The 12,979-nt window shown below is 48.7% G+C and overlaps 5 protein-coding genes across 5 annotated transcripts; 4 read left to right on the top strand and 1 right to left on the bottom strand.

The window, feature by feature from the left end:
- Positions 1 to 21: 21 nt before the first annotated feature.
- Positions 22 to 1,814, bottom strand: K444DRAFT_517288 (Na/H antiporter; the record flags this gene model as incomplete). The annotated part of the gene is made up of 4 exons (XM_024873763.1): positions 22 to 360; positions 414 to 821; positions 898 to 1,637; positions 1,697 to 1,814. 4 exons carry the CDS (start codon positions 1,812 to 1,814, stop codon positions 22 to 24), a joined length of 1,605 nt encoding a protein of 534 aa, XP_024743585.1.
- Positions 1,815 to 4,514: 2,700 nt separating this feature from the next.
- On the top strand, positions 4,515 to 5,479 carry K444DRAFT_639747 (uncharacterized protein; the record flags this gene model as incomplete). The annotated part of the gene is made up of 4 exons (XM_024884410.1): positions 4,515 to 4,568; positions 4,600 to 4,940; positions 4,995 to 5,184; positions 5,267 to 5,479. The coding sequence occupies 4 exons, from the start codon at positions 4,515 to 4,517 to the stop codon at positions 5,477 to 5,479; spliced, it is 798 nt and encodes a 265-aa protein (XP_024743584.1).
- A 475-nt stretch (positions 5,480 to 5,954) lies between these two features.
- Positions 5,955 to 7,066, top strand: K444DRAFT_606996 (tyrosine phosphatase). Its single transcript, XM_024879090.1, has 2 exons — positions 5,955 to 6,517; positions 6,640 to 7,066. The coding sequence occupies exons 1-2, from the start codon at positions 5,983 to 5,985 to the stop codon at positions 7,017 to 7,019; spliced, it is 915 nt and encodes a 304-aa protein (XP_024743583.1). The 5' UTR covers positions 5,955 to 5,982; the 3' UTR covers positions 7,020 to 7,066.
- A 227-nt stretch (positions 7,067 to 7,293) lies between these two features.
- K444DRAFT_606994 (uncharacterized protein) lies at positions 7,294 to 8,991 on the top strand. The gene is made up of 4 exons (XM_024879089.1): positions 7,294 to 7,509; positions 7,561 to 7,653; positions 7,716 to 8,358; positions 8,424 to 8,991. Exons 1-4 carry the CDS (start codon positions 7,447 to 7,449, stop codon positions 8,531 to 8,533), a joined length of 909 nt encoding a protein of 302 aa, XP_024743582.1. The 5' UTR covers positions 7,294 to 7,446; the 3' UTR covers positions 8,534 to 8,991.
- Positions 8,992 to 12,127: 3,136 nt separating this feature from the next.
- On the top strand, positions 12,128 to 12,853 carry K444DRAFT_649725 (uncharacterized protein; the record flags this gene model as incomplete). The annotated part of the gene is made up of 3 exons (XM_024885599.1): positions 12,128 to 12,141; positions 12,203 to 12,298; positions 12,363 to 12,853. The coding sequence occupies 3 exons, from the start codon at positions 12,128 to 12,130 to the stop codon at positions 12,529 to 12,531; spliced, it is 279 nt and encodes a 92-aa protein (XP_024743581.1). The 3' UTR covers positions 12,532 to 12,853.
- Between the last annotated feature and the right edge of the window lie 126 nt (positions 12,854 to 12,979).

Raw genomic sequence — 12,979 nt, 5'->3', positions numbered from 1 at the left:
CCAACAGGCGCTACACAGCCATCAGTTCTCATCCGGAAAGCTAATTATCCGACTGTAGCTGAGCTCTGGAAGAGTCGATGGTCCAGCTCCAATCAAAGTGATGGATCCAAAATTGCGATCTCGAATGATGGAGCCGCCGATCCTGGAAAGAAGAGGCGACGAAGGGGAAGGCGAGGGATCTGGAGAGTCTGAAGTATCGCCAGCCAAGTCCTTTCTTCTTCGTCGACCAAATATAACTTGAACAGGTGCGCTGATCGGGCCAAATCGTTCATTATTTGTCGTTGCTTCAACTGCTTGGGAAAGGGTTCGAGGGAGATACAGGCCCACCATTCCGACAGGAATACTTAGTCCATGGACGACCTGTTGAAGTTATAGTGTATAAAACGAGTACAAGGTTGTCGACCTCAACTTACATTACTACAAATGGCCAAGAACCAAATGACCACTGTCACTACTTCTCCCAATTTCCGAGCATCATCTCGCTGAACACCATCGACCTTGATGGTATCCAGGAATTCCAGGGTAATGTAAAGGTAAAATATTGCTGATACCCCGATCGGGCCAAAGAACCCCATGAAGACCGCCTGCCGCCGCCCATCAATCTGGTGAATGTACTTACGTAGTACAAAGAGTATTGGAAGGCGTCTCAATAGGAGGATGAGAACCCCAAGCAGCACCAAACGATACATCGAAACAACAGAATTTGTCGCGAAGCTATCCCAGGGGCAAACGGCACCAAACCATATAAATATCGACAGATTGAGCAACATGTCTATGGTTGGCTGCAGGGAATCATCCAAGGTCTCAAGTCGGAACCAATCCTGCGTAATGGGCGACTTAGCAAGTGCTCCTTAGAAAATGCTTCAGGGAACCGGGGCAATCTCTCAAGAAACCTACATCCCACGTGAAAGTATTACCAACTACGAAGCAGGCCAAAACGTCGTCACTTCCAACTATGCCACAGGTGCCGACGGTGAAGAGGGCTAAGGCAATAGCAAATACCAAGAAGCTTTCTCGGTCAACGAACCTCTTCTCTTCTGCCCAATGTAGAAGTCCCTTTGCTAACCATCCAACCGCTGCACCATAGACAGCACTGAGCAGAATCGTATAGCCCCAAGTCTCACCGAACCAGAGCGTCAATATTGTGGTTGCACCATCCGCTTGATTGTTATACTTGATTAGGTACAACGCAAGAAACAGAAACGGATAGCCCAGACCGTCGTTTGCTCCTGACTCAGCAATAATGATGTTCTGCAAGGGTTTCGGTACATGTCGATCGGCAAACTTGCCTCTCACAATAGTGTTAGACAGAATCGGATCTGTTGGGGTGATGCATGCTGCAACGGCCAAAGCATGTAGGAATGGAAGATCGGGGACCACGGTCCACATGATCAGACTGCTGATCAGCCACATAGCGGTCATAGCAGGCCCAAGTAGCACAGCCAGAGATCTCCATTCTTTCTGCAAGTAGCGACTTGGAAGTTGGACTCCGGCAAGGACCAGTTGGACGCCCAAGACGAGACGGCTGAAGCTCAATGTGATGGCGTTGAGGTTGGCTTCGGACCCCGCGTATTCCAAGGGCCGGATGAGATTCGTGACATTCGGGGAGAAAGTTACTCCTGCCAATAGAGATATGACTGAGCAAACTGTCAGCAAAGGTTCCGTCGGGACGGAATAACAGCTCATGATTACTCACGCGCTTCGGAGAGATAGAACCTTTCTTTGAAGAGGTAGGAGACCAATCCGAACAGTGTGATGAAGCCTCCTAATATCGAGCACACGACATTGAAGTTTGTAATAGCCAGGACGGGCATCTTGTTTTCAGGACAAGTCGCCGGATCTGCACAGAATCGGAGGATGCGGTACCGATTTGTCGGATCGCCGATCGGGGAGAGGAACGTTGAGGGATTTCGGAGCCACAGGATGCATAGAAATAGGAACATCAAGTGTTGTGGCTTGAGAGTGCGGGATTTTGTTTTGGCAGGAAAGCGTCGATGGAGGAACAGGAGAGCAGAGTACTCGGGGAGGGGCGAGTCTAGATGGCTGCCATTTTCGTTTCCCTTATCGCAGCGACACCGGGAAAACTTTGTATATTAACGCAAGTCGAGGATAGCGCTCACATGGAAATGATAGAGTTCGTGATTGCTATCATGTGAGATGTCAACCCTGGTGGCTGGTCAGACGGGGTGGCCTCGCCACCCCGCTGGTCATGGGGAACACTTGCGGTGTGTCTGCCTGGAACAAGCTCCCACTTTTGGCGTGGCAATCATGCCACAAAACACATTAAAAGTGGAGGAATTCCCATATTGGGGTTTAAGATAGAGGCTGAGGCCAAGAGTGGTTGATGAAGTACAAGAGTGAAGGTCGGATCGAGGCGTGAAGTCGAGTTTGGCTTCGGCAAACGTTGGGCACGTGATGGGCTACCCGAATAGGGTTGTCCTCTCCCTATTACCCTCTTTCCCCTCTGCTTCTCTATATTACTAACCGTTCTGAACTAGATATTTCCTTTGTTTCTTCGAGTCGAATGACGTCAGACTTGAACAGAATTTATGGGGCCTTGCTCACCGCGTCTCAAATTGCGCAATTTTGGTGGAGCAGATCCGCCATGAGGGATTTTTGCCTACTCCAATCCAAATTCATTGACAGGTAGTAGATGTTTCTTATCTATGAAACGATATCTAATGTTTTGTGCTTCCTTCCTGACTGTTTCATAACCATAATAAGAGAGGATGTTGTCTTTCACAATAACCCCTACTTACACGGCCAGTCACGTGCACGAAGCCTTTGCCTTTCTCGTCATATGCTAGGAGGCCGTGATATTTTCAATATCTTTAAAACGAAGATGAAACCAACCATAAATATACTGGCGTTACAGTAAGACTCACTTTATTTCTCCTTCATCTGAAGAAACACTGCATTTCTTTCTCTCCTCCACCCAATACCAGAAGACTAAATATGAGATATGTTGTGCAACGCTTTTTATTACTCATTCATGAAATCGTTACGCTCCAAATAAGACGCCCTGCATCATTCGAATTCATCAACCCAAATACCTACAGTTTAACGAATCCATTTCCATCCCTCGCTTGAAGCTCAGGCTCATCAAATTCTTCCGACAGCCTCTTCATATGCGATCTCTCTGGCTGTTGCATCATCACACTTTGTCTACACTCATCTATCAGCCCTGAATTCGGGATTTCTTGCGAATACACAGTATGGCATACCTGGATCCAAGTATCATTGACAGCCTCCCGAAACTTTGCCTCTTCCATTTCCGTGGCATCGCCGCCAGCGTCGACCTTCGAGATACATAGGTCGGATCGAAAGTTTTCCTCCACTGCCTTTTCTGCTCCGCCTCTTTGATATTGTCTTTGCTAGCATTATAGACATATCTCGCTGCTATCATCATCTTGCCAGAGTGAAGAGATTGGGCAGTATTACGAATAGTATGAAATTAATAGAAAAACGTTTAGAGAAGAAGGATTGGGATTTTGAGGTAATAAAGATCAACAAACAGGAACCTTATCGAAACAACAAATGACAGGACCTATTATTATATTCTGGCAGCTACCACTCGGCATATTAGGTGATAGTCATGCGAAGTGCTGTTCTGAGAGGTCCGGTGTTGTAATGTTTACGAATTGTTTCAAGAATTACTCGAAACCAGCCAATGACCTTATTTTCCCTTGCGAGACTTGAGAAACGTGGGGACGCATGGACGTCAAAACTGCCAAAGCTCGGTCCAGAGGTTGGGTCCTTCGCATAGCTCTCGGACACCGAGCGAATCTCGCGCCTTGGGCCCTGTAGCCCCTTTCATATTTATAAGGGTTACTTTGAATGCGGGTTAAGCGAGTATTCTCCACAGGGGCTCGCATCGCTAAATCTCGGTAAGCGTCAGTGTTTACGGGCCTCCCTCGCCTCCTGACACTCCAGGCCGCCTTTGTGTTGCAAACAAATTATCCGAGGGAGCGAGTGTCCCTGACAAAACCAGGAGCCTCAGGGGAAACGCCACCTTGTGGAAAACATTCAACCCGACGATGGTAACTATGCCTTCATCCTGCGTTCGCAGTTGCAAAGATTCAAGTGGGCGATATTGGAGGCCACTGCCCTTTTCCCATCTTGTACTGTACTTTAGCCGTTGTCGCATATGAGCTGTCCACTACAAGCTAGGATTTACACAGAAATCGAACATTAAAGGGAAAAACGGGACAAGGGTTTAAGGCTGTAGTGCAATCTTCCCGAGATTTTCCTGCTTGCGGGGTAGCAGTAGATCTTTCTTGGACGCACTTGAAGGGCAAAGGATTCACTTTCTAAGTTCGCGCAAATATTCTCGAATATCTTGCCGTAAATAAAAGATATAGAATTTTTCCTTTTGGCTAAATTTTGTCCACTCCAAGGTCCAGCAACATGCTGTCTCCCTCTCGGGGTTCTCATTCTTGCGGTACGTATAGAACGATGCACCCCTCTCTCTCTCTTGCTTCCCTCCAGCATCAAACTGTCCTCTAAATTCCACCATGGCTGCAAAACTTCTCCTTCTCGCAAGGTTCTCCTTAACTTCAGCTCAGTCCGTTCCCAGCCCAGGAAACTTCCCAGCAACAGGCGACGACACCAATCTTCTGCATTGCTCTATCCTCCCTCTCCACTTACACCATCCAGTCCCCACCCAGCAACACCGGGGCGGAGCCTCCCAGAACCGCAAGCTTCATAACCTCAGGATCGGGGCCATACCCCGCACCAATGATCGCGGACTCGAGCCTTCCTAGCCACATAATTTGTGCCCCAAAAACCCCACCTGGTGGGAATCTGAGCATGCGGTTCATTGCGTGGGCCAATGGAGCGTGCCAAACTGATGGGAATTATTACAGGAACTTTTTGACAGAGTTTGTGAGTTGGGGGCATGTCATTTCTGCTGATAGAGCGCCATCTGCTGGTGCTGGGGGGTAGTCGAACGTGTAGGAGAGCAGAGACTCCATTATCTGAGCTTCTTCCGGAAGGGCCACAAACTACGCGAACATCGATACTGCCAAGATCGCCACCACAGGACACAGTTGTGGAGGATTGGAAGCCATGTCTACTGGGTATCACAACACAAGATTCATGCTGATGATGCTGTTTGATATTGCTATCTTTACAGACGATAAGAGGTATCTGTTGAAGGAGCTGAAATTGTTACATGGTTTGTTGGTGGGAGCGAGGCTATGGGGTTCTTGAATGTACCCCCTCCTCCCATTCTCTGTAGGGAAGGAGACTGATGTTTCCCACCTAGTGCGAGAAAGATTACGCCCTGTTGCCAACGGGCTTGCCGGCTTATTGGGCTAGTCTTGATACTGGACATCAAGGCACTTATTCAACGACTAATGGGGGGAAGTTTGGCAAAGCGGCCGTGGCGCATCTTCAGTGGCAGTTTAGCGGGAATACCACATCAAAGGCTATATGTCAAGATGCGAAGGCACCGGAAAGCTTGGTGGCGGATAATTGAAATGTGACATGCAAGAATTGGTTGTAGCCTTGCAGGAATAACTCAAAAAGACGAGGCTAGAAGACAAACAGAAACGAGCTCATAAAATGTGCTTAGCATACGAGAGGTTCAAATCAAAGATAACTCCGAAAGACCCACATCCAGCAAACGTTTAGATGTGAAAGACTTCGATGTTCAAGGCTGCTGAATAGTCAGATAGACCATGTAAGCAAATTTCAATACACTTCGACCTAGAAGATACATGTAGGAACAGAATTAGGAATTCTTGCACTCTTACACCGAGTTGGATCAACTGGGAATAATTAGATAAAAAGGAGAGAGGGATCATCTCCCATTATATATGGTCTGCCGGAGATTACTCATCGCTAAGATCGGTTCGTATGTACCCGGGCTGACGAGAGCCCGGAAGAAACATAGCCCGAACAGAATATAAATATCGGCCGCCAGCAGTTTCGAATGTTCTCCATCAATCTGAAGCCCTTCTTCATTGAAGTAAACTCATCATGACGACCACCATCGACCTCGCTGCCCTTCTCCAGGTTCCCATCCGAAAGCCCCTCGAAAAATCCCAAGTGAAACAAATCCTCGCTTCGGCCCCTTTCATCCCAATCCCACATGCTCTGAACCTGCGCACCATCTCAGCTCCCGCACTGCAACCGAACCTGGTCTTCCGTTCTGGCTCCCTGTCACACCTCCCTCCATCATCACTCATTCAGCTCAACGAAAAATACAACATCACCACCATCGTTGATCTTCGAAGCAGGAAAGAAAGAGAATCATATCCTAGTCCCGACATTCAAGGAATTGAAACGCTCTGGATACCAACCAGTGGGGATGGCCCTGTGGGTATTGGGGCCGCGCAGGCAAATGCAAAGCAAGTGCTTCACGGGCTTAGTCCTGCCGACTTTGCCGCGAATGACGGAGTCGATGGGTTTGTAAAAACGTATGGGAACATGCTGGATACGCACAAAGATGCCTTTAAGGTTGTTTTTGAAAGGTTGAAGGAGCCCCAAGGAGGGGTGTTGTTTCATTGCACCGGTTCGTCATCGAATCTTTTGTTCCCCCTATATTGATTGACCTTCAATTTGAATTTGCAAATAGTTAGACTTCTGCTTCTTCCGCATTGAACCAGCTTTTGATTCGGAGCTGATGGTCTATAGCTGGCAAAGATCGCACTGGCATCCTTGCAGCATTAATTCTTGGACTTATCAATACCCCTCCCGAAATTATCTCCCACGACTACGCGCTCACTCGAATCGGGATAGAGACTATGCGTGATCAACTACTAGGTGTCATGATTGAGCAGATGTCACAGCAAGGAATTGACAACCCATTCGAGGTACCTGGTTTTGAGGCGATATGTGGTGCCAAGGGTCCTACCATCCTCGCTGTCATGAAGTGGATGGATAAGAAGTGGAACATCGAAGACCAGGAGTGCAAGAACAATTTACTGTACCCGGGAGTCTATGGATACTTGACTCGAGAATTAGGGTTCTCGGGCGAGGATCTCGAAAAGATCAAGAAGAGTCTAGCTTTATAAAGATGTTCGTAGAAAATGGCTGTGCGAACCGGCAATTTCAGCCTCCACAGTTCTTTCTCTTCGTATCAAATGCTGCTGCCTAACAGCATCGCCCTGCTGCGGTGGGATAGTGAAGTCATCTGGTGCCCTAAAAGGATCGTTGCGTCCCCAGCCACCACCAAAGCGGCACAGTGCAGACCTAGTTTCCACCCGGAGCATCAGAATTATACTGACCTAGGGAAGCTCGTATAGGACCCCAGCACAAGAAAACTTAATAATAAATCTCGAAGTTACTGTGAAGTTGTCATGTTTGGGAGATAGATTCTGTCCAGAAATCCTTCAGAAAGTCTTTATCGGCGCCAACGCCTCAGTCAAAGAACTGTATTTTTTGTTCCATTCTGATCGGGCCGTTTGTCTCCACTGGACAGAAAGCCCCCTTCTGACCCCCATGCCTAATAAGAATGAACATGGAGAAAACTTCTTGGAGTTGGGCTTTGACTGGTATATCCTAGTGAGCATCATTCCAAAATTCTCTTATCATCCTAACCTAATTCAAACGCAGGAACACTGGAGCTCCGTCACAAACGAGTCGAAACCCCAACAGCACATCCGTCTTGGAATTGAATACGCCCGTCTAGGCCACCAAGGACGACGAGTAAGTGATTTACATTTCCACCACGTTGCCATCAAATCGGAACCTGATCTCCTCTTCCCCAGCGCTTCATCCGCTCAGCACACGCCCACTTCTTTTCCCCTCCCGTCGTCCTTCCCCCTCACATCTTCGCCGTCCCTTCAGATCTCCTCATGCCCCACGAGCGCCGCATAAATACCCACTACACACCCATCTGGATCCGTACCGACTACAATCCCGGAACAGACGTCATCCACCACTCCCTGCTAACCTCTATCCCCTCAAACAACATCTTGAAATATCTCGAAGAAGGAACGATCCTCAACAATTCTGAGCGTTACTCCTTCCTTGCTTCTCAGCCTCTTGAGTCTATCCTTGCATTCGTACCACTGCTTGTTGAATTCAACTCGGACCTGTACGTTCAACCTGATGAGCAGGTACCGTGGGAGAGTGAGGAGCTGCAAGTGCAGTTCATGGATAGAGAGGAGGACGGAGATAGCGAAGAGCAGAAGAAACACAAACTTATGGTTCATCAGCGTTCATTCTTTGTTGCGGATGAAGAGGCGATGAGGACGGGATATGTACTGTGGGTGCATCTCGATCAATTCGGGACTGTGGTCCAGAAGAATCGTGTCCAGCCTCTTTTGTTTGGAGCATTGGGAGCGCCGGATTTGAAACTGAGCTTGGGGGAGCTTGGGGTCGGGTATGAGGATGGGAGATTGAACGCTGGTACGTCTGATTCCCTTTGGGGTTAATTTTGATCGGAATGCGTATGCTGACGAAGGGATATCTAGTGCGAGACCAGTGGGGAAATCTCAGGCCGAGGTTAGTGAGACAACCGTCGAATGCTCAGATTCTTGACAATCTGCTTGCGTTGAAGACGGAGCAGAGGTTCATTGCTTGATCTGACTTAATGATTTGGCCGATCAATGGTGGCGTATGCACATCTCAGAAGGGAGATACGGTTAGAGTAAACATAAATATAATGGGGTGGCGTCGCGATCTTGCTTGCCCTCTGAGGTTTACAATCACTTGATTGCTTCGAAGGCGTCTGGAGAAAGAAGACGAATCTAGGTATGAAGGGGGACTTCGCTTCCGAGAATCGCCCCATATGTACGAAAGGGCATCATATTCCACATTTTCGGGTGACCTTGTCGTCTACTGTCGGGTGGCTTCCAATTGAGGTTCCAATACTTGACGGCCTTCGGACGTAATTAAGTACGTCTCGGAAAGCTCACATTATATTCTACTCCTGGCAGCAGGAAGTATCCTCAAAAGCCGAGTGGGCTGGCAGTACTCGTAATCATAAAAGAGAGGCTCGTAGATATATTACTCGACCATAGCTTGAAAATCTATATCTTGGTGTTTGACTGAAGACCAAAGTGCACAGTAAGACTAACTCTTGTGGAAGCGGCGAGGAAGCCAATTCTGACGTCGATCTCTCGAGTACTTTAGAAAGGAAGAAGTTCGTACGCAGTTTCATTGTCAGTGATGATATCATATGGCAAGGAGAGAAGCCGAATTTGTCTTGATCAAAAGAACTTGACTCCACAGGGCTGTAGCCTGTCCGTAGAAACTGGTGGGTGGTCACGGCAGATGATGCTGGTCAAAGACGATTTTGCTGAATAAGGACTTTCAAAAACGGGATGACCGCGTATGGCAAACCGAAGGGTGATGGCATTCACGAAAGAACAGGATGATGGATGAATAAGAGGCTCAAGACATGAGGCTGCGTGTAACGTTGAACGCAGGTACTGGCAAACGCTAAACTCGATTCGGCGGCCAATCGCTCCTTCCCTCCTCTTAAACCCATCCAAGCGAACCTTCCTCCCACATTCCCATTTGAAACCACCCATTTGTCATAAAAATCTTCACAACGCTAAGCCTGAGCTGACGTACCTCTGGATGAAGTATATTGTGGCTGATTCCGTACCTTTCTCGGCTGAGGTGAAATTCGTACGTGATATATAATGACATTAAACAACTTTGTACACATGAAACAGGTGGTGTGGTGGCAAGCATTCCCCCTTCCTCCTCCCCCAATCTCCCGGCCCATTAACCCCCCAAAATTTGTAACTACCAATGGAATGATGGCAGTAATGGCAGCACGTGAGATTGTGGTATAAGGTTCTCATTTCTCAGGCTACATCGCGTTTCGATCTGGGTTTGATTCCCAGCACCGCCAAGAGAATACTTCTTGGATTGAAGACCTGATGGTTTAGTTCCATTGAATTTGTCACGCAACGTTTGTTGCTCCCCCTGACCCCACAAAGTTTTGGGGGGGGGGGGAGGGAGAGGTTGTAAATAAACGCACAGAATCATCCCCACAGCTCTCACTAACTTTAGGCTATGACGCATAAGCAACTTGCTTGTTCTTGCGGTGTTTACTAGAGGGAACGGAAAGGGGAAAGCTGGGGAAGAAGAGAAAAATCGTCCCCGTCCATGTAATGCGTTTCTATTCCATAATATACACTAACAAGCACAACCCTTGAAACTCCCCAAATCACTGATATCAGAGTCACGCCTATAACTCCCGTCCTTCACGCGAATCCCACCAGACTTGGGTTTCGAATGCCCGCCCGCCCGCCATATTCCAGACTCCTATTTACTGTTGTATTGGAAAGCCCCAAATGCACCTCCTGCGCCGCCCGGGGTCATAGGACCCATTCCCCCGCCATTACTGTTGTGTCCCGGTGTGCTGACAAGACCTGCGTTCCCCGTATTCGGCGTGCTCGGTGCTCCGTTCGTGTAGCCGTTTTGGTTTGGCGTGGTGTTCTCTTGCAGAGTTTGGTTGTAGTGCGGGGGTGTAGAACGGATGTGCATGGGTGGTCCGCCTTCTGGTACGCCGAGACCCCATACCTTGCTTCTTTGCTCGTCGGGAATCTCACCGTTGAAGATTCGTTCCCGCATCTTGAAAAACACCTTTCCTGTCAGTAGAGAGTCGGATCCTGCTTGGTGCGCCAGTCCCTGTCTCTTGATCTTGAGACTATCCGCAAGAGCTTCGAGACCTCCACTGTTATTGAATTTGTTGAGAATATCGGTAGTCGCGGGATCGAGAGGTGTGACCTGGCCCATACTTTGGTGCTTGATCGCCTGTTTCATCAGGTATTTGACGTCGTAGATACTCGGGAAGAATTTCTTCATAATACTGTCGAATGCGACCTCATCATCGGGTAAAGGCAGGAGCACAAGGACCTTGGTGAGGTATCCGAAATCATAGCCACCGTGGAACGAGATCCAATACACATCTTCGTCACAAACGAGTCCGGAGCTGACCAGAAGCGCGCCAAATTGGAATGGGTCAATTCCTTCAATTTCGAGCCTTGCAAAGTCGACCGCTGCTTGCCTCAACGCCTCGATCGACATTTCCGAATACATATCCTCCTTTAGAGAGAATTTGAAGTTGAATTGCCATGTAGTCGGTATTTGAACCACCCCGCCAGCATATTTTCGAGTTTCGTCCTGGGTCGTGTCGAGTCCTAATTCTGCGGCTGACATTGATGCTGGAGGGCATTCTCCATCTTCGTTGAATATCGTGAGTCCTAGCTGTATAATCTTGAGCAGGTCGACATTGCACCGCAGACATTGGTAATGGTAATCGCTCTTGCCGTTAAAAGCACCCATCGGTCGTGCTACGAGGCCGGGAAACTCGGTGTCCTGCAATGGTATCAGCAATGTCGACCCGGTTAGCATTCACGGTTCATACCATAGCGATATAGGGATATTTTTCCACCAAGCATCTCAATACCGCGAATTCCTCTTGTACGTTCCCGGCCCAGACCTCTCGTATCCTGCTTTTATTCACAGCAGACCGCGATGACCCTGTCTCGCTCATGCTGCCATGGCCTTGTTGGTGAAGAGGTGCATTCGCGAAACCCATTTGCGCCGCTTGACTTGCCAGACCAGTTCCGCCTTGCATGCCCAGCCCAGAGCCACCGAACCCTCCAGAGAGACCTAACGAGTTCCCATTCACTGAGAACGCATTGCTCATGGAATTCGCATTCATGAAGTTGGGGTTGGCGGCCAGAGAAGGCGGAGGGAGCCCAGCAGTGTGTGCTTGCGAGTGTGAGGGATACTGCTGGTAGTGAGAGGCCAGATTATTGGGTGCGCCGCCGAAGCGCTGCATCGGTGGAGGCATTTTGATTCTCTGTGCTATGTATGCTAGTCCAGAAAAGTCGAGGGAGGTGTGCGGCTTTCATGGGCGCAGCGGGACGCGCGACTTGGGGAGCGGCTTGTTTGAGACCTGTTGGGTATGTATTGCCGTTTGGATATTGAAGAGGACCGAGAGATATGTTCTTGCCGTGCTGGTGGAGGAGTATCGGGTTCGATGTTCGTCTCTTTGTGGTTCTGAAGATGGCAGGGCTGGGTTTCTCCACGATACCGGGCGCTTACATAATACGCGCTAGCTCAGGAACTGAACTTCGGGTGATTGGCGAGGGACGTCAACCTTCTCCTCGAGTCCTCAGACACAGCCTCGTGGAGAATCATAACCTTTAAGATGCGTATCACAAGGTAAGTAGAGTCAATTGGAGGATTAGGAACTGTCTAGAATGTTGTTAACCTGAAATCACAGTATACGGAGAGCTCCTAAACCCAACCTTACTGGCTTCGACCCTAAAGCATTCGCAAGAGCGGCTGGACCTCCTGCAAACGACCCATGGGCGCGAGCGTGAGTTGGCAATATTCATCAGCTACGGCGGTATACAGAATAGCTTACTGACGGTTTGGAACAGGGAGGCATGGCGATACACGGGACCTTTCACACGATGGAATCGATTCAGAGGCAGCTTCCCAGGCTTAGGCATAGCGACTGTGGCATTTGCGGCGTATTGCGGGTACGAATACATGTTTCTGAATGATGATCACGGACATGGCGAGCGTCACGGAGAGTCACATCATTGAAGAAGAGAGTTTGGGGCACATTGTACATATGGGAATAGGATGATTCTGAGGTTCCGGATCTCCCAGGATCTGCGGAACTTCAGATGTGTTTCAGCATCTCTGCTCTTGATCTTTCGAATGTGTGGTTGCTGATTGGTACTATGGACAGTGAGCTTGGATACCATTCTTAGTGCGTGGTCAGTGGAAAGCCCCAGTCGGCAAGTGCTGATGGATAGCTGTCGGAATTGTGCATTCTACTTATAAGAATAATCTGGGAATGCGATTTTGGTCTTGAATCGGCTGTGGCTGCCTCTCGAATATCTTTCTATCCATGAAACAGCGTTCATCCAGGGAGCGCTGTGGGGATCGGCAAGGAGAGAGGTACGAGAGCCTATATCAACATCACGTGATCGCATATCCCCAAGTTGACTTTCAACCCAAACAAGTCTCCAGAGCGATGGTTCAATCC

This window comes from Hyaloscypha bicolor (genome assembly GCF_002865645.1).
Source record: "Hyaloscypha bicolor E unplaced genomic scaffold K444scaffold_13, whole genome shotgun sequence".
NCBI classification, from domain to species: Eukaryota; Fungi; Ascomycota; class Leotiomycetes; order Helotiales; family Hyaloscyphaceae; genus Hyaloscypha; species Hyaloscypha bicolor.
Note: the sequence above shows the minus strand (reverse complement) of the source record. Positions and strands in the feature narration are given on the sequence as shown.